Here is a 25,765-nt window from a genome sequence, read left to right as displayed (position 1 = left end):
CTACAACGCGAAGTTCTTAGTCTTCAGCCATTCCTCAAAGCCCGGAACTTTGGCGTATAGCGACCGCTTGTGACGCGAGAACGCAAATCTTGTTGGCGAAGGGTCCGTAGTGGGAGTATTGCAAATACCAGTACCGCGCTGGTCAGGAGGCACGATGACTGTAGTCAAAGTACCCGCTCCGTTGCTGCCACCCAGCACGTCGGTAGAGATAGCGCTGACACGGCTGGCCGTCGTGGTACCTTCATTGATGGTGGTGCGAACAGCCTCTGATTCTGGTCCCGGAATGCAGTCCGGTGCAGAGCCAAAGTAGCGAGCGCCGATAGCCCCAGTTGACAGCCCCACGGCGAAACCAGAGACGTATGGATTTTTCAGGAAGTTCCAGATGCTCTCCGCGGCCGGCTTTGCGGCGTTGATCTGGTTGACGACGGCTTCGGTTTGCGCGGGAAAGTAGTAGTTGGCCAGAATGGGGAAACCATAGACGCAGTCACGGATTCTCCGGCAGACGTCTTGACGCTCGAACAGCTCTTCGGCCTCGCGGGGAGGGTTCGGAGTAGAGCCTGCATCGAGCCCGGAAGCGGCGGTGACAGCGCGTTCCGTCATGGACGACGACGGATTCTCAAGGTCGTATTTAGTGAAGTTGAAAGGGAAGTCTCTGCCATACTCAAGAGGCGCGAAGTTCGCGATGCGAGCAGTGCCGGACCAATCCTCAGGTTTGACACCAGAAAAGGTATCCTGGGCAATCTGGTTCCATCGCCATAGTTCGCCATCCATCTCAAAGAAGTCGCCATGAGTGATGCCTATGGCAGAGGTGGGGGCTTCTTCTTGAACTTCTCCTCGCTTAGTTTGTCCACTGATAACAGTGTATCCGCCAAATGAATCTCCCTGGTAGACGTTGACGCAGCCCGTATTGCCAGTCGAGATGGCCTCGCCGAGAGCGCAGTCAGCACCATTTGGAAAGAACACCACTGTCGACAGGGGATCGTCGCCCTCCTCAGCAACGATTAGGACGGAGCTAGTTTGCGAACCTAGAGGGCTAGGGTCGTAGCAAGTGCCGTCTTGAACTGCTTGTCGAGCTCCGAGCCTTTCGCCATTGCAATCGAAGCCAGTATAGAACACAAGTCGGTATGCACTTGCTAGTGGAAGCAGCCCTGCGAGCAGTGCTGCTTGATGTTTGATAAACATGTTGTAGGCGTGTCCTAATCTGGTGAGGCTGACAGAAGGTAATTGGTGCGATGATGAGACTGAGTTAAGATGGGAGATGCTTCATGTGCTCGAGAAGTGCCCGCCTTTTATGCTTACAGATCGCTACTCGCTTGCAATATAGCTGTCTTGGAGGTCGCACCAGCTAGCATGCTTCCGCCTAGTGACCTCAAGTTCATTCGCCGCGATAGCTATCTTCACTTGCCGGTAGCCGATGATGAGAGAGCATGCCTCAAGACTATCTCTTGATGGGGCATTGAACAGCTACGCATGTCGCAAGTATGACGATGCGACAACAGGATAGTCGTGTTGGAGATCGTGATCGTTGGCTTGGTCTTGGTTTAGGCCCCCGAAAGCTTCTCGAAAACTGCATCCAAGCCTTGGTTCGTGATGAGGGATGCAGGAGGTGTACTGGCAGTATGTGAGCCTCAGGCGGACATGTTCAGTTTGCAGTAGTCCATACCACAGCAATCGTGACCCATTCCCAATCCTCACACACCATAGTATGCTAGTCGCATTCTTTCAATGTTGAGGTTAAGATAAGTATCCTACGATAACGTGGTAGTGCCTGAACGTCTTCCCATAGATGTTCACAGCGAGTAGTAGAAGCAGAATAGGTAGCGCGATTCGAACAATGTTACGATCCTTTCGACAGCTCTTTCTGGTCCGTCGACTATTCCGTCAACATTGTTGGTAAGGTCAGCAGGAGGTGCTGATTCGAACAGCTCAGCAAAGCGGATGCGGCGAACCTGTACGCCAAGAAAAGTTCGTGTGACTACTGTGATTCCCACATCTAATAGTAAGTACGGGCCTAATATGTGATGAATACCTAAGCGCTCTGCGGAAGGTGAACCACGTAGTCTGATTAGCCCCCGTCAACGGCACGCCCCGTTCCTTCGTGTGGTTAGAATGGTCGCCTGAATGGTGGACTAAACAAGGCTGGCTTGGCAAGCGACTACCAAGTTCATGTATCCAATGGCTTTGAGCTTGTCGAGAGCATCTCCATGGTTGACCTTCACGGAAGTCTGTCGTTGTAGAACATATAGTGCGAGGATGCGAAGTGCTAAGTCCTTCCTTGCTGATGCAGGGTTGAATAGAGAAACGGGCTGACCATTCAGGACGAGACGGGGATGCTTGAACCAACTGTGACTACATCATTGGTTGCATTAGTGATGGGAAAGTTGATAGATCAGGGATATGGATGATGTAATGCCTGTTGCGGAAGGTGTATTCGGGTCCTTCCAAAAAGGATTAGCTGGGCTTTTACGCTCAACCTTGAGGCTGCGCAAATAAACGCCGCCGACTTGGCCTGGTCGCCTTGCCTTCGCATCGATTGAATAAAGTCCTGTGGTAGCGGAGATCTGCGTTGTCTTGCAGATCAAGTCCGGATGGGGAACATGATCTTAGGTGGGGAGGAAGCCTGAGCCGGATATATCGGTTCCCTCGTGCTTGGCGTGGTTGGACCACGAGACAAGAGATGATGAAGGTACGTGACGAAACCTAAGCAAACTCTCGGCACTTTGAACAAGCGATGTGATATTGGCGATCTGGTCTCAGTGATAGGGTACGGTACGGGCACAGACAACCTTTCGCACACCCAATCTTCTTCGTGCATGTCCTCGAAACGCTCCCCGAGATCCTATATAAGGAGCGTCCCGACCTTATCAACACCTTACCACTCACGAATCCTGCTTTGCATACCTTCTCTTGTATGAACACTTCTTTCGGACAGCTACCAGGATGCCTAACGACAAAGCCTCCCAATTTGAAGCACCACGCTCACCCAACGGGACTGATACCGCGTTCGCAGGAAGTCTCGCGACCGAAGAGGAACGTCACGACCCGAGGCATGATATCGACGCAAATTCAGCGCAGAGAGCAAGGTTGACGTACTGGCTCAAGTTTGCTGTTGGGAGTCTCGTAGGCCTGCTTGTCGCGCTCCTGTACGACAGGTATATAGGCATACCGCGACGGCCTTGTCCTCCTTGCCCACCCGGCTGAAATTTGCGACATTGTGAAAACGGAAGAGAACGGCTGTTGGATCAGTGGAAGTCGAAGGCAGCTCATCGTCCATGTGCGTTATCGCGGGACATTCGGTCTCATCACCGCTAGTTACCCGCCCTGTACGAATCATCTTGTGGCAGACCTACATAGCGTATCTCAATGAGACATCATGTTTGGTGAATGTTTGTGTCAAAGTCTCGTTCCTGGGCTAGGCTTGAACGTAGTTGATCGACCGGCACGCGCACGGACAACGCCCGGCAGATGGGCGTCATGCCGTCGGCGTCATCGACACGACACCCCATCTTCACTTGGCACACCAGCTCGGTGCTCTCGCCACGTGTGAAGATGGCGGCCTGGCTTTGGTACGACTTCGTTACGATGCTAAGTCACACACAAATCCCAACTGCAACGCTTCTTGAGCTACAAACCTCCTCTTGCCTTCATACTACTTCCAAACTGCTACCACGATGTCGAACGACAAGCACTACACATTCCCAGAATCTCGCTCGATCAGAGTAGACAATATCGATTGTGCAGGTCATCCCGCGATGAACGACGAAAGCCACATGACAGAGCATGACAGTGGCGGAACAGGATGCCAGACCGCGAGAACGGTGTCGTGGCTACAATGCTTTGGTTTCATCGTTCATAACGCTTCTCGCCATGTACCGCTACTATGAGCTGGTGAGCTTTGCTTCCGAAGTTCTGCCCTATCGAAGTTAAGGTTTGACAGAAGTGATGTCCGGATAGCGGAAGTTGCGTGTTCGTCGTGCATGATCGCTGGGTAGCAGGGGCCCAGCGACCCGGCATGAACGCCATGTTAGTCCCAAACAATCCAAGCGTGAACCGCCTTTCCCTAGTCAGGGTCCAATGGTCCAAAGCCCACAGAAAGAGATGGAAAAAAATGAAATCGATGGTTCTCCCTTCCTATGCGGAGGTACGGACTTAACAATTTGGCATCTCGGCCCGCTTTGTTGGGCAAACAGCTAATCCTGGCACAGTCTAGCGTCGCAGATAATCGGCATCGACGACTCATGGACGAACCGGGCATTACTCTCGCGAGATCGAGTCTGGCGGAGAGTGCATTTCGTGATTACTATTCCGACTGGTAAGGTTTGGTACTATGCCTGCGCTATGAGGAAACGGGGTTTCACACTCGGTTTGCTCAGTTAGGCAACTGAACCTTAGTGCAGCGCGGCTCACGGACAAAAACTACGATTGCATCACTCGAATTAGTGCTGCAAATGGCTTTTCGAGACCAAATGGCCAAGCTGGTTTAAACTTTGTTGTGTTTCCAACGGGGCTCGATTTTTTTTATCGTAGTAGCAGGTGAATAAAGCTGAAATGTCCCTCCTGGTTTAGTTCCGTAGACCCTATTCTCCCACGTGCCAATTTTCCAAGCTTAGGAGCCTGCCACCAGAATCAGAATGTTCTTTGTGCCTTGCATTCTTGCTGTCACTTCAGTTCTAATCCTGCCTATTTTCGCTCAGATTGATGGCCTCGCCAACTTGCCAGCATGTGCTGTACGTCTTCTTTCCGCTGATCTTATTATGAAGTAATGAATGCTTACTCATATCACAGCAAATATGCCGTGATAGCACACCAGCATGCGATTCCTCTAATAGCTTGCCCTGCATGTGTAGCGATGCCACCTATCTTTCGAGTCTGCAAGACTGCTTCGCCCTGTCATGTCCCCCAAAAGACGTCTTTAGCGCGATCAACGTTACCACGACTACTTGCAACATGCCGGTCCGCTCCAAAACACGCACGTACAAGATCGTAAACATCGTATTTTTCGGTCTAGCGACCGCGGCTATCTTTGGACGATTTGCAGCTCATGTGATCGTTGGGCGTATGCAATGGCTCAATGATGGTAACATGGGTGTGGTCTTGGTACGTGGTAAAGCCCCGACAGGGGCGATTCTTTTCTGATCAATTTCAGGCTTTGAACTCTGTCTTGTTTGCTACGACGTATAAAATGGGTCAGTTGCTTAGGTTTCTTTTCTTGAGATGCATTGCGCTGATTTCATTTCAACAGCTTTCGACGGGCTCGGACAGGATATATGGAAAGTCCCCTTTGAGCATATAACATCGATGCTCCAAGTAAGTCGACCTGTGAATAATCTTCTCCCTTCCGCAGCATCTAATCTCAAACTTAAAATAGTTCTTTTGGATTTGTGAGATGGTCTACTTCAACCTTATCGGCTTCATTAAGATCGCCTTCCTGCTCTTCTTCTTGCAAATCTTTCCAGATAAACGCTTCCGCGCCACTATTTGGGGAGTCATCGTCCTCAACATAGCCTCTATGATTGCCTTCACCTTCGGAGTCGCATTTATATGCACCCCCGTCAGCTTTATGTGGACGAGCTTAGACGGCAAGCATCAAGGTCATTGCGGAAACAACAACGCGCTCGCGTTCTCGCATGCTGGGGTCAGCATAGTGTTGGATCTTGTCACGTTGGCGTTGCCAATTGGACAGATTTGGAATCTACAACTCAAGACTAAGAAGAAGATTGGGGTGCTATTGATGTTCAGTGTGGGTGCTTTGTAAGTCGTGATCGGAGAAAGGTATATAGAAGTTCGAAGCGATGCTAACGCAGACAGTGTCACCGTGGTGTCTATCCTGCGGTTGCGAGCTCTTGTCTCCTTCGCACGCACCGAAAACATCACCTGTAAGTTCCAGCCCTCACCACGTACGCCTCGTGTCTGACGCTCAGAGCATTAGGGGATTACCTTGAAGCCGCACTCTGGTCCGTCATCGAAGTAAACGTTGGCATCATCTGTGCCTGTATGCCATCGATTCGCCTTGGCCTCGTTCACCTCTTCCCGACGATCCTAGGAAGCACGAATCAGTCGATTTCGAAGACCCCACTGGGCGGCCGAGTCAAAGGCGCAAGTTCAAGACCGGACGCAATTGCGGTGCAGACGAACTTGCGTGTATCGCATGCAAGAAAGCCGCATGACAGTGATCAGGGAAGTTTTGTGCAGCTGGTGGAAATCAACGGGTACGAGGATAGTACTAAGACGAATTAAGAGAAGCCAGCAGCTAGCTTGATTTGTCCTACCTTGTCGCGCGACCAACGTCATAATCCTTTCTCACCACCACACCATGCCACATCCCGTATTGGCATGCGCAGTGCCTACGAAACTCTTCGCGATGCCGGTATGAAATGCCCCATGAAGGGGTGAAGCCACGACTGCAGAAGGACGCTCCGTATAGCTCCACACACGCTGGCCCGATCAAGACCACATCCCTCCGCGCGGGCAGCGCACTCGGCGCATTGTCCTCCAATACTAAGCCAATGTTTCCCAGCAGCGCGCACTTCATAACGTGAAATGGGAGCTAGTATAGGCTTGAATAATGCAGAGGGACGAGGTCTCGATACCATGACTTGATTCACACGACTGCACATCAGCGGGCAAGAGTGCGCATCTACGCACCGAGCATGTTGCGACGCCATGGTGGACCGGACATGCAGGAGAGAAGTCAACGGGTCCGTATTCGGCGCGCACGTCAATTCTCGTCGCGGTAACGTCTGTCGCCATCGCCTCCCTCCATCGAACCCCCTTCGCCATCAGCGCAACGCGCCACGCATCACACGTTCACCCTTCGACGGCTCTTCGCCTCGCACACGATAGCCCTCGACAAATCAACGGCACGGTCTTCGATTGTAATATACAAGGAACTGGATAGTCGGTATCTTTTGAGGGACGATGTGTAGGAATCCTCTTGCGCAGATTTCGACACCATTGGCATATACTGCAACAGTACACATGGGCGTGCGCAAATCATTCCGGCCCTGCTGAAAGTCGGTGCTCGGAGAGTCAAGCATACGCCACAACGGTCCGGCAGCGAAGCGGGACCAAGCCTGGCTCAGACCCCTCGCTCGTGCGGAAGTAGAGCGATCAATGCCAGGCAATGTGGTCCTGCACGCCCGCCGCCTTCTGGTTGCGACGAATACCAGCAGCACTTCACTATCGTCGCAAAAGGGTGCCTGGCCTTGCGCTGAAAGAGCACCCTTCAACAACACAACTGGCTGGAGAGCTATCACCAGGGAGGCCACTCGTGCGTAGACCGCGGTCAAGATGCCGCTCCATGTCCGCGCACGACCCTGCGCGGAAGGTGAGATTAGTATTGCACGATGGTTGCCGTCGCGTCAGCACGAGCAGACCATGCTTTGCGTATCTCGGTCCGCCTGCTTTACCTGCTTTGGATTCGTTGTTCGATGTCGTTACTTGCAGGTGTGTGTCTTAACCGTCCGTGTGATCTATCACCAATGCCTTGCTCACTACAGCAATGACGACGTTCACGCGCACCTCCACGCCACCATGCATACTTGTTATACGGGCAATGCGATAACGCGGGAGGAAATATGTTTCAACACCACACGTCAAATAACATTAAATACTATATTATCTCTACCACCCATCAACTCGGCAACTCCTGCGCCTCGCTCTTAGGCCCTTGATTATGTCCATACTTGACACTTGCGGGCAACTCGCTCATGCTCGTAGCGTGCACCTCAGACCGGCTCGTCCCCAGGGGACTATACACAGGCGTCGGATCGTAAGCAGCGCCTCCAGCGGGCTCTGCGTACTTGTCCACTGCGGAGGCCCTCCTAGCTTTCCTTCTCCGCCACCAGAATATCGCGAAGCCAATGGCGGCGAGGGCGGCGATGCCCCCGATGACTGGGCCCGCGATCCATGCTTTGCTTGGTGAAGACCCGGAGGAGCTGTTGTCGCTTTTTGAAGAGGCTATGGTGGCGTAGGTGGCGTTTGCTGAGTCGATGACTTCGTTGATCGTCTTTTGTAGGTGGCAGTTTTCGTAACCGTCGTCGAGGCTGGAGGAGTATAGTACTGCTGTACAACCATCCTTGTTGGCTGCACATGCGTCCATGCAATACGTAATGTTTTGCGCCTGCAAGCTAGTAATGTTCAGACCTTGGTTTAGTTTCCCGCAATGGATGTCAAACTGGGTACCGTTCGCTTGGCCTCCGGAATGATACACGTTGTCCTGGGGACACGCGCTATCTGGGGTAGGGGCTTCGATGATGGCGGCCGAGTGCATGATGCCTTGCTGTGGACTGGGTTGGCCCAGCTTTGGGTTTTGATTTCCGAACCTGGGCCAGCAATTTGCGAAGCCGACTTGGAGACCTGGGTTCCAGGACACTATGCGACAACGGGGGTGCAGGGCGACGCAGAAGCCCAGGCATTCTTCAAGCGACTCGGCGTGGTAAAAGTAACGAGCCGGATCAAGGCAGGGATACTCGTCTTCGTCGAAGCATTGTATCTCGCCTTGATACACCTGATTGCAGTTCGTGGTGTAGGCGATGCCATCGACACCAGTAAGTTTCTGGTAATCCTCGTCCGTACATGCAGTGTCGAAGCCTTTCATTTGATTCCGATTGACGAGGGCAGAGACCGATCCAGTGTCTGGTTTTAGGTCCGATGTCGAAACATTGCTGTTTCTTAACCAACAATGTCCTCCATCTACGGTCCAGTGAACGCCGAAGCAGCCTTCGCCGTCTCCCGCAAAACGTGAGCAAAGCTCTAGGCAATCTCCGTACGTGGGTGTGTACAACCAGTCGTAGTTTCCTTGCGGGTTTATGTATGCGTCTAGCGTTCGTCAGCTGGGAGTATCGTCGCGAAGCAAGTACTAAACGAGGCGCACCGTTGTTTGGGTTCCTCTGCCCGCAGTACATCGTAAAGTTGAGTCCATTCTTCGTCGAATATGTCCCTTGATCGTCACATGGTCCAATCGTATTTTCCCGTACTACAAGGTCCCGCGTCGTTACTGGTGCAGCCGTCGGCGTCGCGCCGCTAGCGCACACGAATGCTAGCAAGATCTGGCAAGCCAGGGCCAGCATTTTGTAGGGTCTTGGTTCTGTGTAGCGTTCTCCCGCCGGTGGTGGTATGGGAAGCGGAGAGCGTGGACGCGCAGAGGCAAATCTGGGATCGGCCTAATTGTATCTTCTTGCTGGCATTGCACCAGAAGAAAGCACACGTCTAGACTAAAAGGGCGTTACAGCATAACGGGCAAGCCAGAGGCGTTAGGCGTCCAAACGTTGGACAGCGTATCGTGGCCCCCAAATTAGATAAACCCTGGCCCCCTATGAAACCTTGCTAAAGTCGTTGCAAATGTGCATCGCGGAGTATGCACGACGGGTGCGTAGAGGCAACGCTACCTTCCACGATATGAAGCGCAGGCTGTGAGTGGACATTAAAGATGCATAAGTTAGAAGAGGTCGGCGACCCGGGGACCAGCAACAGATTGAACAGGGTGCTGTTTTGTGGGACTAGGAACGCCTTGTAACACCAGTTGGCGCCTCACCAGGCCCCTGAAGTCGAGATTCGGTAGTCGCTCGATCGTATACACCGCATACCTGCTATGGTGTTCCAACGTCGTTTGTGATTTGATTTCCTTTCCGTTACGACAAAAGAGATCAAGCAGCTGGAAGTTAGCTTTCCGACGGGTTTCGCGGTATGGCACCAGCCTCAGGGGAAATGGGTCTTGTGCAGGCATCGTTGACGCAGTATGGTTATCGTAATCTGAGTCGCCAGGGTTGCGGCTGCACAGCCGACCACAGCAAAACCAATGAATGCTCAGCTATCGCAGCAATCAAAATGATTGCGCTCGACATTGTCTCCTCTTTAGTATCGTTGCGGTAGATGCACAGTATTGCTGTTGCGCTCGGCGGTAAAGTCAGCAGGCAACCTTTGGCAACGACGTGCACCTCACATGTGTGAGCATTCAGTATCTTGGAAAGTGAAAACCTGTCTCGCGACCGAGTGTGTCGCTGAGTTCGAGCCGCACTTAACTCTGATGGTCGCCGAGCCCAGGCCAGGTCGGCGAAATGCTCCGCGAGGCGGGGTGCGCACGCAGAACTAAAGCTGGGGGCCCTGCGGAAGGAAGCAACCGGGCGGTCATATTGCGGGGTCTTCCATGCAGATAGCATGCCATCTTGTTAGCCTGGAGCGAGACCCAGCTGCCTGAACGGCGGTCAACAGGTAGGCACTTTTCGCAAATCAGGACGTTGATATCCTTCTTCCGATCACATGCTACTCACATGACTATTTCATCCTCAGCAGGGTACCAAAAAGCACAGCGACAAGCCTCAGTATGTCTGCTGCGCGGATAGTCCTTGACTGTGCAACTTGTACCATATAAGATAATTGCCAACGTATCTACAGCTGTGTCCCTTGTCGTAGCAATGTGCATCAAAAATGGAGCATGCGTTCCTGTGTGGTAATCCCTTCGCTTATAGCCGCGAGATGGGCTCCGGCCGTTATTCCGTTGCTTTTCATGCGTACCTAGGTAGAGATCTCGACGCTCCAAGCCCTATAATCAGTGGGCGAACATTGCAAACATGAACGTGACACAAAATGGGCTGAAGGACTTTCTGTCATGAGATCTGCATTTGGAAACATGACGAGGAGAGTGATTGACAACAGCTTCTTCATCGTATGCACTCAGTGCCTTCGCTAGTGGTATGCAAAGTGAAAATGGAACTAACAGCCTGTAAGTGAGTACATGAATGTGAAATAAAGCTTTGATTTGACACTGATGGCTGCAGCACCTTCTTGTTGGTTGTCTAGGCTGAAGATCGTGATGCAGGCAGGTGAAGTGCAGGGGACCTTATGGGTTCGCTGACCTGCTCGTCCACGCTAGAGATTGCAGTGCACATTGCGGCTCTGCGACATAGAAGGGTTGTCTAGCTATGAAGGTAACCACACGTCTTCCGAACACGCCAAGAAGATGTTCGCCAATTACAGGCAGCTTGCAAAGCCTCACTCGAGCTACGAATACAGCATCGGCAGCCTAGCTAGGCTTTTGACGAAGGACGAAGCAAGTACACTTGCGACGACATGGTGAACACAGGATGTCAAAGTGTGATGCCGATGTCGACTTGGACTAAAAGTACCGTATTGATCGTGGTAGGTTATATTTGCTGCTACTAAATTTGAATGTGAGCTTTTATCGGTCATCCTGTGTAGAACTTGGGCGGTGTGATCTGCTCATATAGGAACATCCTCCGTTCGACGCAACGCCCTACACAACGATATGTCACATCAATATACCTTTCGCTTTGATCTAGAACCTGTGTCGCACAAGACGATACTATGCCACTTTCCAAAAGTCTTCTTCGCTAGATCGTGATACAGGTAGGTACAGTGCGGGACTCATGGATTTGCTTACTTTCTTGTCCACGCTAAGATTGCAGTGCAATGCGCAAGTTTCGTGGTCTAAGCCTCTGCTTACTTACCTGCTCTTCCACGCTAAAGATTGCAGTGCAACAATTACCTCATTCCAGGAGATCTACCAAGGCGCTACCTTGGATTCTCTCCTATATACGGCTAGTTCATACCAGCTCTTGGCACACCTATGGTCACATGGGCTGCAACCTGGGAGCTGAATCTCGTGGAGGTGTCTTGGCACAGCTATTGTGTGGCGGCGCTCCCAGTTCGCGCCTACCCTCAAGTACTGCCTGCCCTGCCACACCCCACACAACCGCATCGCGTACACTGTTCTAACACCGCCCTTTATCATCACGCGCGGCGCATCCTAAGTAGCAGATCGAATAACCTATTATGTTCGGTCACACACTCTCGCGGCGCAATAGGCAGGTTACCTACTAAGTTCGTCACGATCTTCGCAAGCGCACCGGCATCACTAGGCTCAAAATCATCAGATCATAGTACATAGAGCTGGGTATCTCTCGCTAGCTAGATAGTGACATCGTGCATTCAGCTGATACGTAAGGCTATTCCTACGCGGATCTTAAAGAGCGCGAATAATGGCACAAAAGAGCGAATCCGACGAGCAGGCAGCATGTTTTATGAGGAGTTGGCGCACGGAGGATGTGGGAGAATAACCTGTCCTTCACGACCCTGATACGTAACGACCGCCGGTAACAAGACCCATCTTCGCCCCGGTGCGACTCACGTCTCTCACGTCCAAGGCGAAGCGTTACTGACCGCCGCAATGTCCAACACTACCACCCAACCGCCCGAAGCCACAACGATGTTCAACTTCAAGTAGCTCACCCTCTGATATCCAGATACTCCAAAACGGTGGTCATCCCCGCCGTGCTTATGCTGCTAGTTGCTGGAACTTAGCATATAATGGAAGGCTATGAAGTGCTTCTGCCAATCCGAGAGAGGCACTGCGCAAAGAAAAGCCTGGGAAATTGTCGATGACGGAGCACATAGTGAATACTGCGGAAGCTTCCATAAGGGCCTGATATGGTTTGACTTGCAATGCCGGTACAAAAGGATTGAGCCACGCACTGCGACAGCCACGCCGAACATAGCTTTGCATGTTGATACCGCACTCATCAGACGCTCGGTCCGCGACTTCTGGTACAGCTCAAGTCAACGACTTGCCTGTGAATCGACCTCACCAGGGTATCATCTCCTGTTGGACATGTAAGAACCAGTGCACATTGGGAAGGTCAGTCGATTAAACAGAAGGCGATGGCAAATGCCAGGCACAGGTCGAGCAGAGAGCAGAGATGTCAACAATCAAGCCAATCAAGCTGAGCTAGCCTCATATGGTAAGCTACTAACCGATTAAAGCTAGCCACCTACTATATAAGGCTAGCTCAGCTTGATTGGCTTGATTGTTGACATCTCTGGCAGAGAGCCCGGCCGGGACAGCTCACGGCCGTCGCAAAGAGACGACTTTATGAGACCTTCGCTTCGCTAGAAGGTTTGTTTTGCCCACACATTCTCATAAGACGTATAGTGATGCTCTGCACTATCGCGCCAGACCGCACTAATGTCAAGGTAACGTGAGGCCGTTAGTGCAGTGAGAGTTCAACTACGGTCACAAGATAATGAAGTGTGCTATGGATATGTAGCGACAGATCATCCGTCAAGCATGCTTTGTATTGCCTACTCTGGTCCACATCCTCCAATTTTTGTGAGATACCACTTCTTACCTATCGTACGGTGTGAGGTCCATTCATCACCACTCGAGATTAGAAGACCTTTCCGACCATACCGTTCCTGCGCATCATACCTGCCTTCGACTCCAGAGCAGCGTACGACGTCGCCGCGTAGATATCATTAGAAAAGTCAAAGAGGTTGTCAACGCTAATCTCTTCACTGGGTATCGTCCAGCCAATCTCTGTCGGCAAGCGCTCGTTGACTGTTCGCTGATCAGCATGCGTCGACCTAATCACCATGGATAGGATACATACCAAAGAAGTACTCCACGAAGTCTCTGCTCGCTGTCTTCTCCGTTTTGTTGCCGAATACGAGCATGTATCCGGCACCTTCGCCGGCACTGAAGTCTGCGGCCAAGTCCGACAAAGCGAACCTGGGGTTGTACTTCACCGAGTCGATCATGCGAGCAAGTCGTGCGTTGGCAGCCATCTGGATAGTGATCTTTTCGTCGGTCCAGTAGGCGCGGGTTTGATTGTATATGGTGGCGTTGAAAGAGACGGCATCGTCATTGAAGAACTTGTCGGAACGACTGGATAACGGCTCGTGTCAGTCATGTACTCAAGATTGGGAGGACCCTGGCTTGCACTTTGAAAGGAAGAACTTACCTCAGACTGGCATCATGCTCCAAGATGTTGTGATTGCCCAATGTATCGAGACCCCAGGTTGTAGCATTCGGACCTGGGTTTGTCGTGAGCGCGAAGTTATACAACAGCTCCGAGATGTCTTCGCTGATGTTGAGGCCTGTCAAGAGAGCGTGCTTGACGGTGGGGAGCGTGAAGTTGCGACCCTCACGCGGTAAGAAGCCGTGGTTTGCCAAGGTGTTCAGCATAGGGCAAGGGCCTCGAGCTGGATGGTATCAGCATTAGTCGTGATGGCTTGAGCAAAGGCAGTTGGATTGAAACGTACATTCTCCAGGCCTAGCTGGGTGCCAGCTTTCTAAAGAGCCTTGGGCGCTGATGCCAACACTCATGAGAGCACCGATGATGAAAGATGGCATGTGCATTGTGTCGGTTCGCTTGGGGATGAAAGGGGGATTGATGGTAGTACTGGCAAGATCCTGATGAATGGTATCGCTGTGGAACGAGTTGCGATGGGTGATTTCACAATCGTCTTATAGTGTATCACCTGGACTAAGATGAGCACTCTTGCATAGCCTTCACCAGGTCATGTCGCTAGTATCGCAGCCGCGCCATATCTAAAACTTCTCTCGGACGTCTCTACAGTGCCCATTACGTGGACTTTCCCCAGCCGATGCTCCTTTCGGACCATGACGCGAGATGATGCGAGATGATAGTACTCAGGTCCGCCATCTGCTTAGTGGTAGGATTTTATCCATGTCCGAGATCCCGAACGACATTATGTTAGATATGCTGGAGTTTTGAAACAGTGGAGACAAAGCCGGGTGAATTAGCAATGCCTGCGTCTTCAATGGTCACTCTGGACAGGGGATTTGCTTGTCGGTAATCATACAACAGATGTCCGAATAGCCCGACGACCCAGATTTCCTTCAGATGCATTTGTAGTCATCATACTATAGTAGTGCGCCGAGTGGTGGGACGACTAAGGTACCAGTGTACTTCGTAGGCGTGGGCTTGCTTCGCCCATCACGCACGGCTATGGGAGGCATACATCGTCAAGAAAAAGAAATAAGCAACGGCTGTGTACATGCAGCCACACGAGCATGGCATCCAAGAATAGACAAAGTCGCGAGGGTGGTACCGGCTGAGGCGCAGCGGGCATCGCGTAGCGAGGAACGCGCAGAGTAGCGAGACTCGGCAGGGCACCCTCCCGCCCGTCACCACTCGGGACGCCAAGACAACCGCATCCGGGTCATGATCCGCTGCGAATTGGTGGGGTAGGCGGCGATCAGTGAGGATCAAGTGATTCTCGATATATGCCGTGGGGATATATCAGAGTTTCGATGCTACCATAGTTCCGGCTCTGAGCACTACCAGCGTCTTGCAAAAGCGCTGCAAGATTGTCGCTCAAGTCAACTCACGTCGCGCTGCAATCTCCAGCGCATGGAAAAGGTGACGCAGCGGCCAATCATATTGTTCCGCGAAGGATACACCACGGGATGTTATCACGTGCTCTTACGAGCCAACCAATCACAGGATCATTGGCCCGCATGTGCCCACCGGATGAATAGCATCTAAGATTTCATTAGTCTGCACACGCCCTGCGACACCTTAAACGCCAAGACATCCGGTCTTGAGGGCATCCTGATATGAAAAGTTCAACCATGGAGAGAGACGATATCATCGAACCCTGAACCATTAATGAACCACTTAGATAGTTCACATATGTTAGGCAATGAGGTCCTGTTGCATCGTCAGTGAACCAATGCTTCCGACTCGCGATACACGCACGCGCAGCATCTACATCACACAGCATTCCAGGATTGAAGGGCGTCGGTTTGATTCTTACTCTCGCTGCTACATTACAAAAATATCAACCGTAAGGGTCTTCTAGACTGCGCCATTATTGCCGGGCCTGTCGTGTATTTTCTTATGTCTTGTGAGATCGTTAAGTCTCGTGAAAGCTTTGCCACATTCCTCGCACTCGTGTGGTCTTTCTCCTTTATGACTGAGCTCATGATCCCTACGATGGTAGCTGCGTGAGAATGTTTTCCCGCAGATCGAGCATGCATGATTCGTGTTCCCGCGTTTGGGTGCGATAGCAGAGATAAACGTTTCTGCTAAATCACTCTTGTCAGGATGGAACGTCCGAGTGTGTTTCTCGAGATCTTTTGCATTCACAAACCCTTCTGCGCCTACGCAGTCCGGTATCTCGCATTGGTACGGTCTTTCGTGGATGTTGACATGCCGCTTACGAGATTTCTCGTCTTTAAATCCTTCAGAGAAGTATCGGCAGGTGATCCGTGTGCATTTGTAACGCCGTTTCTCGTTGTAGAATTTACTGTACGCTATCTTCTCTTCTGCTGTCGGACCAGGTTTGGCTTTGTGAAACTCCTCAAGCATCTTCCGGTTCCGATCTAAGGCCTCCGAAAGATCGCCGATGCTAATCTTGTGTGATGCATCGAAGCCTTTCTGTTGAAACGTGTAGATATGGCTAGTGAGCTGCACAACATGCTCGTATAGACCGAGATGTTCAAACACCCTGCACTTGGTCTTGCAGTCATCCACAAGTCCTTTCGACCAATCTATCTCACTATAGCGCGTCATGAAGTCTTCCATGGCATTAAAGATGCCAGCTAGTAGAGCTACCTGGTCCTGAGCTTCTTCAAGGAACTTTGTGCCACTTGCCACCCACGCATTGATGTGGTGAAACCATTTGGCAATCGCGTAGTCTTGGAACGCGAGTGATCCATCCAGTGCGTATCGCCGTCGTTGTACGACATCGTCAGGACTGTCGACATCGAAGCAGGGGAAAGTCAAGTATTGCATACACAATGTCGCAAGCTCGCACTCGATAGATGGCTCATGAATGTCTTTGGTGATGGCAGTGATGTACCTAATACAGTCAGCAAATCAAGCTTCTCGTTGGGAGTGGGAAGATTACGTCTTCGCTGTGCTATGAACGAGGGTTACGCGGTCCCCATTAACAAGTACTAACGAGCCGCAAGTGACGTAAATGTGATCGCGTACCCGCTGGTTTTCGTAATCAACGATCTGCCTCTCGGGATCGATCGAAAGCGCGACCTGCATCTCTTTCCATGTGAGCCTGCGTTTAGCACAAACTAACCTAAACATCCGATAGTTGTTAGCTTTCGATTCACACACACATTAGAGTTAGGAACCACAAACCATCCAAGTAGCTTCTTTGCTTTCGGCCAACCTCTGCCAGATGTAGTCTTGATACGTCTCAGGATTCGCTCGTATCTGCTAGTGTATCAACGCAAGCCCATGTACTGGTACAGGAATATAGATAGATTGGGTGTCCGTCTCTACACAACTTTGGGAATACTCACGCGTCTGCTAGCTTATGTGGAAAGTTTTCGGTCTTGATACTGTCTTTAAGCTCCGCTAACGTAGTAGAAGCATAAAGGTCAAGTAAAACAAGTTTGGCGTATAGAAACATGCCTATAACAACGTTAGAGACTATAACAGGATCGGGTTAGCGGTGTACAGCATACCTTTTGCGTTGACTACTGTAAGATTCTGGAGGTACTCTTTCATATCCTCTGAGAATGGCGGAAATTTTGATGCGATCTTATCTACCCATAGCCTGGTGAAAGCTCGGATATCGCCTTCGTTGTCCGTCTCGGAGATTCGCAAGATCATTGGTGCAACCTTGGTAGATGCAGAGCTATTGAATCCTTTTCGAATATCAATAAGATCTTGGCTAGCAACGAGAAGACGGAGTGTGCCTGGGTCGATCGTGTCGCGGCAACCTACGACTTCGGTCAAGATGTCCAACACCTGGCTCCTTTCTGCCTTCTCACATTCGTCCAGCCCATCGATAACAATGAACAGTTTAGGTATGGTATTGCAGAAGTCCTCCAGGAGTTTCTTCGCTTGAGAAATTGACCGGAGCGATGGCTCTCCGCTCGATCTACGCCTTGTGAAGCAAGGTGGCAACATCTGCGGGTATTGATCCAAGAGTTGGTCAGCGAGCCCCTTCAGTATACCGACTGCAGTGCTACTCATTGGATCACCATCGTGACAATAGAAAAAGCAAGTCAGGAATTCCGGCTGAGCTTTACACTCATCAATGATGGCCGATGATAGTATCGTCTTTCCTATTGCTTATCAGCGTTGGACTATGTTCACGTTGAGCGTACTAACCAGCACCAGGAATTCCATACATCCAGACGACTGGGCTTTTCGGTACATCGGCGTGTATCCAATGTTTGACAGTTTTGTGCTGCGATATCCACTTGGTTGTAGTGGCATAATCTGCTCGGATTTTACAGTAGCTAGCATGATCAAGTTGTGGTAACTCTCCTACACTGAGCCATTCCTTGACAATCATTAGGTTCTTGGTTTCTTCTCGCACGACGTTTTCCTCGAGCTTTGCTTTGAAACTTGCGACATCATCCTGGTAGAGGCGGTATTGGACGAGGTTAGCACGGCATTCTACGATGTCTTTGTGACGGCGAAGACTGCTCAGAATCCCATCGAACTTGGTATGGAAGTTCTTCCACCTGTATCCTAGGGTCAATTGTATATACAGGCTTACTGGGTTTCCATATATGAGGAGCACCTACATCGACTTGAAAAACCGAACCCATACTGAATCACTCTTAGTCTCTAGAAATGAAAGCGACATTTGCGCTATCACTCACATCTGCCTGAGAAGAATTTGCACGCTTGTTGGTGGAAGTCCAGTATGTCGATGTAGATCAACTCGAGGGCATCAACCATGTGAGGTGAGTTGCTGAACAATGAGTGATACTCTGCTAACAAAGGTAGTTGCTCGCCAATTCTTTCGTACGCATCCAGAAGTGAATCGAAAGAGTCTGCAAACGTACTAGCTGTCTGTGCCGTATGTCAACTGAAGCACTACTTTACACAGCTAGCAAACTCACCAACAAGAGGAACTTCATCGGGCCCCACACGAACGCGACTGCATCCGAAACGTTGAGGAAGATCTCGATGACTTGGCCGAATTGGTGCATCGCTTCGAGACAATGTTTGATGCGAGCAAGATTCATCGTCTCCAGGCGAGCCTCTTGCTTCTCCTGAACTTTGAGAAGCTCTTCGCGCAGATTATCATGTGTAGTCCCCTTGAATTCCATGAGTTCTGTGCCATTGAGTCGATTGCGGAATTGGATGATGGCTCGGTCAAGGGCGGCTCCGGCTGCACGTGGTGGTGGGGTTGTGCTTCCTATCACTGTCGATTGCTGAGAAAAAGCAGTGGTCGAGGTGCGACTACTCTGCTGCGAAGGCATAGGGGTCGCCATCATCCATGATACTCAGCTACCACGCCAAGACACTCATATGATACGAGTCGATATATGCAATCAAAAGCTGCGCGTTATGTGCTTCTACAATCTGGAAAAGTTGCGGTAAGTATAAACCAGATGCGAAAGTCGTAGGTAAGAAATCGACGTTCCTATGGAGGGGGCGGAGCAAGGTTGAAACGCTGCGCGTGGCTCACCGGTGTGCAGGAGGCTGCGACTCAGCCTTCTGCACGCACCGAGCTGAGATGCGCCCATTTCACAAGCATATCTGGCAGTGCCTCCCTCCTCCACGTTCCATTTGAAAGACCTCGACCGTTGATTGAAGTTGCGCGTCTTCACCCAGGGCGACTCATCGAGGTAGCACGTTTGCCAAGCCGCTAATATATCAAGCGCTTACGTCACACCCAAGGCCCAGATGGCGCTCAAGCACCTACTGAACGACGCGGAAGCCGGCGACGACTACCAAAACAACTACCGGCCGCATGTGCAGTGCAGAAAAGACGATGATACAAATCAGTACGCAGTAAACGGATTGTGATCGTTGAAGCAAGGCTGACAAGTGTAGGTTTATAGCGGCTTTACCAGCTCAGTCTTGGGACCGATACTTGGACGAACTCCTCGGCTCACAAATCGCACAATGCGACCTCGCTCTTGATGGAGATCAGATTGAGCTGTACAGCTCGTTTCAGGAGACCAGCGCCGATATTGAGGAATGGACGACCGGAGATGCGTCTCATCGACTTCTCGACAAACCTCCACCCGAGGAAGCATACGTATGTTACGGCATGGTGAGTAAAATGCTATGTGATCTATATGACGAGTCCCTATAGACCTCTTTCAACCGAGTGCCATCGCTAACCACAACCAATCTTCTTTCACGGTTAACTGACACGCATCCAGGTTTTCAGAGCTGCCGTACGGCTTTGCGGTAACATGATAGAGCTCAACAAGAAGCTCAATATGATTGCGCTATCACCTCTTCATGGACATGCTCAGATGCTGATCATCAGGCCCGAAGCTCAATTTCTGGTCGCTTTCTCAGACGGAACAGTTGTCGGAGAGGTTAATGCGCAGCTGAATAAAGCACTCACTAGCATTGCGGAACAAGGTTATGAGCCTGACCTCGAAGTTTTTGCCCCGATAAGAGCTATTCAGGACACTATAGGTCGGGCTAAAAGAGAGAAAGAAGCTGTAATTCGGGTTCAAGTGAACGTGTATGGCCCGCCAGCAGCGGCTAACGAGATTGGAAGAGAGCTCTCTCAACACAAGCTTTACCTCCAGCGTCCTGCATACGTCAAAGACGGCACTAGATATAGCAACCCTCATATGCTCACGCTACCTGAGTTTGAGAACTCAATGACGGTGACAAGGCCATCACTAGAAGAGACTGTACCCGAAAAGCCAAGCCTGCAGACGTTCAAAAACACGATTCAAGACGTATACTCATCACTAACACGAGATCGTGATCTGAGTGGACTGGAAGGTGACGAGCGCCTTCATACCACACTCTTATTGTATGTAATCACGCTGCTGCAGAACACGCAAAACACCGTCCGCGAATGGGGTTGATTCCAGAATCTGATGCTAAGCGACACAGACATCAAAAGACAGCGCTTGCTTTTATGATGCAGCGCGAAGATGGTCCAATACCAGAGAAATATGCGCTGTGGAAAGCTACTGAAGAGGAAGGAGTACAATGGTCAGTACGTGGTAAACAAGCTGGCTTGGTCTTGCTGATCTGAATGACAGCTACCGGCATGCAGTCTCGAACGCGCGTTGTAGGCTCTTTCGTCCAGGATAGTGACCTTTGAAGCATATTAACGAACCTGCAGGCATGTTCAAGCCGGAGGAAACGGGCGGTGGTATCCTCGCAGATGAGATGGGAATGGGCAAGACCCTCTCTATATTGGCCCTCGTTATACGAACACTCAATGCTGCACATAGTTGGGCTACTCAGAATGAGACTTCAGAAGGTGAAATATCGCAGACACCAAGATGCAATCGCCGTTCCAGAGCAACCTTGATTGTCGCGTCATCGGACCGTAAGTGAATCATGGCTTTGTTTCGATCACAGTTTCTGATTGTCTCCATACAGTCATGATCAATGAGTGGTTTCAAGAACTAGACAAGTGAGTAAAGATCATTGCGGGAGTAAGGGTAAGAAATTGATGATTGAAGGCACTTCGACGAGTCTTCCCGTAGAGTTCTGAAAGCCATCAAGTATCATGGTCCTCATCGACACGCCCCGACAGACAGGTTCCTCGAAGCGGATATTGTCATCACAACTTACCATACGCTCGCGTCAGATCTCACCGGAACCAAAGGTGTGCTAAGAGACATAGAGTGGTATCGCCTTGTGCTTGATGAAGGTCGGTATCCCATATACCAGCTATCGTATCTCACTAACGATGATTTCCTAGCTCATATCATAAGACGGCAGTCCACGGTACTGTATCGTACCGTAGCTGAACTCTCAGCTCGATCGAGATGGTGTCTCACTGGCACACCTATACAAAACCGCCTCGAGGATATCGGCTCGTTGTTCGCCTTCCTGAGAATCAGCCCGTTCCACAGCTTGTCAACCTTTCGCAAATGCATCGCTATACCCTTCGATGAAGGCAGTAAAAGACGAAACATGGCAATCGAACGCTTCACACGCCTGTTAGACTCATTGTGTCTTCGCCGGACCAAAGATGTACTTCATTTGCCAGACGAAAAACATCGTGTAAGGAGGATACATCTATCATCAGAAGAGCAGGCTCAATACAAGCACACTTATGACATCATGTTTCGGACGATCAAGAACCAGAATGGTGTTTTTGATCAGAAGAGCACGTTAGGCATGTTCCAGGTACAACTTCAACTACGTATTATCTGCAATCATGGCACTTGGCAACAACCGTTTTCCTGGAATCGGCGCAAATTGCACCTTCTAGATGAAAGAGAGGCTGTGGAGGCGTCGTTAGGAAGAGACGGCGAGATCACCTGCTCTGCGTGTCGACAGACGTTGCCTCTTTTTAATACTGGTACGATGTTCCGTCGCTACACGGAACATTGTCGGCACGTACTGTGTATGGAGTGTCTTTCAACAAGCATGACGAGTGATCAGGAAAGTTTGCCTAGCAGGTGTCCCCTCTGTCAACCACTTTGGGACGCTGACTCTGGAGCGCCGCGCTCCAATCACGCGTCACAAGAGGATACCTACTTTCGACCCAACGGGCGATCCTCGAAGATGGAGTCTTTGATGGAAGATGTTTCCGTTGATGTATGGAACACAAAAAGGTACTTGCGATAGCCTCATAAATCATTCTACTGAATCTAACAAATTGGCAGTATCATATTCACATGTTGGACGCGAACACTGGACTTGCTGCAGTTCTACCTCCGCCATATATCCAATAATACATGGACCCACGAGCGAATTGACGGCGAGTGCTCAACGGCTAAACGTGAACGCATTCTACAAAGATTTGCAGACGACCCGAACTTACGGGTACTCATCATGACTACTGGTACGGGCGCTGTAGGGTATGTAACAATCTTCGACATTGTGATCCTTTCAGACTGACAGTGTCTTCTAGGCTCAACCTCGCAATGGCAAACCGTGTCTTTATCGTCGAACCTCAGTGGAATCCTTCTGTTGAGAATCAGGCTGTTGCGCGAGCTTTACGTCTCGGCCAAAAGCAGACTGTATTGGTTACGCGTTATGTTGTGGAACAAACAGTGGAGCAGGTGAGGTGGCATGATCTAGCGTGCTTTTCGTCACTAACATCGACAGGATATGCGATCACTACAGAATACGAAGCTTGAAAGAGCTAACCTCATTCAAAGTGGCTAAATGCAGGCTTGCAATGTACAGCGAAGCGATTTTCGCAGCACTTGCTGAAGTTACGAAAGACACCGATCGCTTTGACGCGAAAATTGGATATCGATTCACGATACCTGTGCTAGAACTTGGCTATCGTTTCCTTCTGATCAAGCATCACTTAAATTGACAGCATAGTGCAAGCACCTTAATCGAATACCGAATAAGGAACAAGGCCAATGAAGAGGCGATCTGAATCGCGATCACGTTGCTACAACTGGATGAGCCTATCTCACTCTATAGCCGTTTATGTGTTCAGCCTCATGAGAATATCAACCGGATGGATTGACCAACCAGTGAGCAATTCGCGCTCAGGTGCCTGACACCGCACGCTGATACCGCACACGTGCTGGCGGGCGCCTCACCGGTATCAGCCGCGCCGCAATGATCTCAGCCGCCAAGTGGTAACAGCCTTCTGTGCTGGACTGGCACCGCACTCGATTGACCAGGTGGCATGTGCCGCGCACTGCGATCTTGAGCTAGAACAGAAGACATTTTCTTACGCACCAAAATCGAACACGCCATAAGGAGACACCTCATCCCGAATCCCACGTCAAGGACTGGTGTGGGTGATGTAGGACGCCAGCCACACTCGTCAACTCTGCCTCACTGTAAGACTCGGAGGCCCGTACCAGGCCACATATCCTCTTTTGTGCGATAAGGATTAGCACAGTATCCCGATCTTCCCGCATTGCCTATGAGTCTTGTGTACTGCAATCTGTAGCGCGAAGAAGCGCTTCTTGTGTGGTCTGCGAATCAGGCGACCACTGCACCCTTTCTATTACGGTAAAAATTGCAGTGCAACCGACACTACATCGTCATCTGCAAAAGTGGCGCGTTATTGATGCAAGAAATGCTGGTTATATATTACGTATGATATGCTTGATCGTTCGAAGGGAAACAGCCGTAACCGTCCTGCTGAAAATCATTACACAGAATTCAGTTTCTCTCCACCTCCTTACAAGCAATACCTCTCCAAAGCTCACATCTCGCACCTCTATTGCCTTCCCACTCTAGCGCGTTGACAACGGTAAAATGATTTTGCAGCCCAGGGTCTGTATACTCTGCGATAGTAGTTCCTGTCAATTGTGGGGCAGAATAAGGCACACCGCCTGTGATGTTGAGGTTAAGCATCTTGCCATGTCCATCTTTTGCCCATGTCGGCCACGTGAGATTCGTGAGACCCTTCGCAGTAGCTGGGTTCGCTGCCGTGACAAAATGGCCCCAAATCTGTCTGAAAACGGTAGTGAAGGAACGTGGCTGGCTGGGCGTTGCAGGGCCGAAATATGCGGTCACATCGCTGCCATGTAGCGCGCCGGGCACAGAGTACTGGTAGTGGAATGCGGTGCGATTTTCTGTTGTAAAGGCTCCACTAAGCCAATATGACGGACACACAAAGGTCGCTTCGGCGTAGATGTTGTAGGCGCGCTGTTGTATGCCTGAGGCAAATGAGCTGGTGTCCATGGCTGTCGCTGGGCCGAGGCCCGTGGTTGCGAACGTATCGTTGTTTGTCAGATTAGAAGGCGGATAGGCGGCGAGGATAGCTTCGAAGTCTGTTGAGGCAACCGAAGGAAAGGCATCTTGCAACCATGTTTGAAGGGCTTTGGTACTATCAATCGTGGGGACAAAGAGAGGACCTTCGTTCGCGTTGTTGCCGACGAGTATGTGCTCGCCATTGACGAGTCCTGCCGCAAGAGAATCGCTTGGATGGGTGTTGATGAAACTAGATTCTGGTTCTGTAACGGGAGCGAATGCCCAATGACCATAAAGATTGGCAGCGTTCACGTCTGAGTTTGCGATCTGTAGTGTGAGGTAGTCCTTGTTGCGCAGACAGGATAATGTCTCGGTTGAGTTCGCACATCCAGCGCGAGTGGAAAAGCTCTCATACTGTCGTGTTGGGGCTGAAGCATCGAATTTGTGCTGTGGTGGAAGATAGGGCGAGGCAGCAATAATCTGACGCATTGTTAGCAGGGACCTTAATGTAGTTAAAAGACCGCATACGTTGCTGAATATTGAAGTACCTAGGGTACCATTCTTCGCGATACCAAGTAGCATCACACCACCAGCACCAGCACTTTGACCAGCAACAGTGACTCGTGACTTGTCACCTCCAAATCGATCAATGTGATCCTGCACCCATTGCAGGGCGAAAGCCATATCGAGGATACCAGCGTTGAGAGCGCTATTCTGCTGGATCTCAGTCGACGAGAGAAATCCGAAGGCACCGAGCTTCGACATAATTAGTTGGTGACGTATGCATCGGGAGAATAGACTTACTCTATATTGGATAGAGACAGCAATAAAACTGTTATCATTATCGTTGATGATCTCAGTCATGTCCTGCTGCCCGTTTCCAAACCCGTAACCACCTCCATGGACCCAGACAAGCACTGGAAGCTTAGCTTTCTCCTTGCGCCTAGGCGCATACACGTTGAGAAATAAGCAATCTTCACTACCAGATGGCGCCGGGATAACTGGAAATGGCGCAGGAGCGGCTTGAGGACATCCTGGTGCAAATTCGATAGCGTCCACTATGTTATTTGAAGAGACAACGGGGGCCGCTGGTGCTCGCCAGCGGAGGTCACCAACTGGGGGTGCTGCGTAGCGAATGCTTTATGGCAGTGGTCAGCATACTAGGACTTCTCACAACGGAAGTCTCCGTGTGGTACTGAGTTTGACATACCCTTTCCAGATATTGAGATGTGTAGTTGAGTTGTAAGCGCCCTGGTAGATGCCATAGCCTAGATCGACTACCAGATCCTGCAGATTGACGAGCGATGCTGCGTGTGCAGCTTGCCCACTCAGTAAGCAGAATGCTGTAAGTGCAAACTTCCGACGCAAAGGTGACATCTTCATCAAGAGGACTTGCTATTGCTGCATTA

General features: G+C 50.7%; 9 protein-coding genes across 9 annotated transcripts; 4 read left to right on the top strand and 5 right to left on the bottom strand.

Moving 5' to 3' along the window:
• On the bottom strand, window positions 1-1,182 carry CC77DRAFT_1009677 (hypothetical protein; the record flags this gene model as incomplete). Its single annotated transcript, XM_018523609.1, has 1 exon — window positions 1-1,182. The coding sequence occupies one exon, from the start codon at window positions 1,180-1,182 to the stop codon at window positions 1-3; it is 1,182 nt and encodes a 393-aa protein (XP_018385426.1).
• A 1,338-nt stretch (window positions 1,183-2,520) lies between these two features.
• CC77DRAFT_1050957 (hypothetical protein) lies at window positions 2,521-3,880 on the top strand. Its single transcript, XM_018527644.1, has 4 exons — window positions 2,521-3,120; window positions 3,161-3,274; window positions 3,429-3,566; window positions 3,703-3,880. Exons 1-4 carry the CDS (start codon window positions 2,941-2,943, stop codon window positions 3,721-3,723), a joined length of 453 nt encoding a protein of 150 aa, XP_018385425.1. The 5' UTR covers window positions 2,521-2,940; the 3' UTR covers window positions 3,724-3,880.
• Window positions 3,881-4,839: 959 nt separating this feature from the next.
• Window positions 4,840-6,237, top strand: CC77DRAFT_937655 (hypothetical protein; the record flags this gene model as incomplete). The annotated part of the gene is made up of 5 exons (XM_018534564.1): window positions 4,840-5,097; window positions 5,200-5,307; window positions 5,369-5,751; window positions 5,809-5,876; window positions 5,930-6,237. 5 exons carry the CDS (start codon window positions 4,840-4,842, stop codon window positions 6,235-6,237), a joined length of 1,125 nt encoding a protein of 374 aa, XP_018385424.1.
• A 1,309-nt stretch (window positions 6,238-7,546) lies between these two features.
• On the bottom strand, window positions 7,547-9,407 carry CC77DRAFT_148813 (hypothetical protein). Its single transcript, XM_018530297.1, has 2 exons — window positions 8,876-9,407; window positions 7,547-8,820 (listed from the first exon to the last, which is right to left on the bottom strand). Exons 1-2 carry the CDS (start codon window positions 9,069-9,071, stop codon window positions 7,634-7,636), a joined length of 1,383 nt encoding a protein of 460 aa, XP_018385423.1. The 5' UTR covers window positions 9,072-9,407; the 3' UTR covers window positions 7,547-7,633.
• A 3,673-nt stretch (window positions 9,408-13,080) lies between these two features.
• Window positions 13,081-14,218, bottom strand: CC77DRAFT_1021328 (peroxidase-like protein). Its single transcript, XM_018525241.1, has 4 exons — window positions 14,059-14,218; window positions 13,758-13,998; window positions 13,407-13,681; window positions 13,081-13,354 (listed from the first exon to the last, which is right to left on the bottom strand). The coding sequence occupies exons 1-4, from the start codon at window positions 14,153-14,155 to the stop codon at window positions 13,185-13,187; spliced, it is 783 nt and encodes a 260-aa protein (XP_018385422.1). The 5' UTR covers window positions 14,156-14,218; the 3' UTR covers window positions 13,081-13,184.
• A 1,402-nt stretch (window positions 14,219-15,620) lies between these two features.
• Window positions 15,621-19,006, bottom strand: CC77DRAFT_937635 (C2H2 domain-containing protein; the record flags this gene model as incomplete). Its single annotated transcript, XM_018534562.1, has 8 exons — window positions 15,621-16,626; window positions 16,675-16,857; window positions 16,920-16,994; window positions 17,084-17,195; window positions 17,249-17,854; window positions 17,901-18,289; window positions 18,397-18,593; window positions 18,644-19,006. 8 exons carry the CDS (start codon window positions 19,004-19,006, stop codon window positions 15,621-15,623), a joined length of 2,931 nt encoding a protein of 976 aa, XP_018385421.1.
• Window positions 19,007-20,014: 1,008 nt separating this feature from the next.
• CC77DRAFT_937415 (hypothetical protein) lies at window positions 20,015-22,313 on the top strand (the record flags this gene model as incomplete). Its single annotated transcript, XM_018534548.1, has 7 exons — window positions 20,015-20,532; window positions 20,616-20,717; window positions 20,768-20,808; window positions 20,851-20,933; window positions 21,128-21,147; window positions 21,197-21,387; window positions 21,439-22,313. 7 exons carry the CDS (start codon window positions 20,015-20,017, stop codon window positions 22,311-22,313), a joined length of 1,830 nt encoding a protein of 609 aa, XP_018385420.1.
• A 39-nt stretch (window positions 22,314-22,352) lies between these two features.
• CC77DRAFT_937162 (hypothetical protein) lies at window positions 22,353-22,828 on the top strand (the record flags this gene model as incomplete). The annotated part of the gene is made up of 2 exons (XM_018534537.1): window positions 22,353-22,541; window positions 22,646-22,828. Coding segments are annotated over 2 exons (372 nt in total), but the record flags the coding sequence as incomplete, so codon positions are not given.
• A 994-nt stretch (window positions 22,829-23,822) lies between these two features.
• CC77DRAFT_937486 (carboxylesterase type B) lies at window positions 23,823-25,733 on the bottom strand (the record flags this gene model as incomplete). The annotated part of the gene is made up of 4 exons (XM_018534553.1): window positions 23,823-24,836; window positions 24,885-25,112; window positions 25,161-25,494; window positions 25,567-25,733. 4 exons carry the CDS (start codon window positions 25,731-25,733, stop codon window positions 23,823-23,825), a joined length of 1,743 nt encoding a protein of 580 aa, XP_018385418.1.
• Window positions 25,734-25,765: the final 32 nt, after the last annotated feature.

Source organism: Alternaria alternata (assembly GCF_001642055.1).
Source record: "Alternaria alternata strain SRC1lrK2f unplaced genomic scaffold CC77scaffold_12, whole genome shotgun sequence".
NCBI classification, from domain to species: Eukaryota; Fungi; Ascomycota; class Dothideomycetes; order Pleosporales; family Pleosporaceae; genus Alternaria; species Alternaria alternata.
The sequence above is the reverse complement of the archived record's forward strand: the minus strand, read 5'-3'. Positions and strand labels throughout refer to the sequence as shown.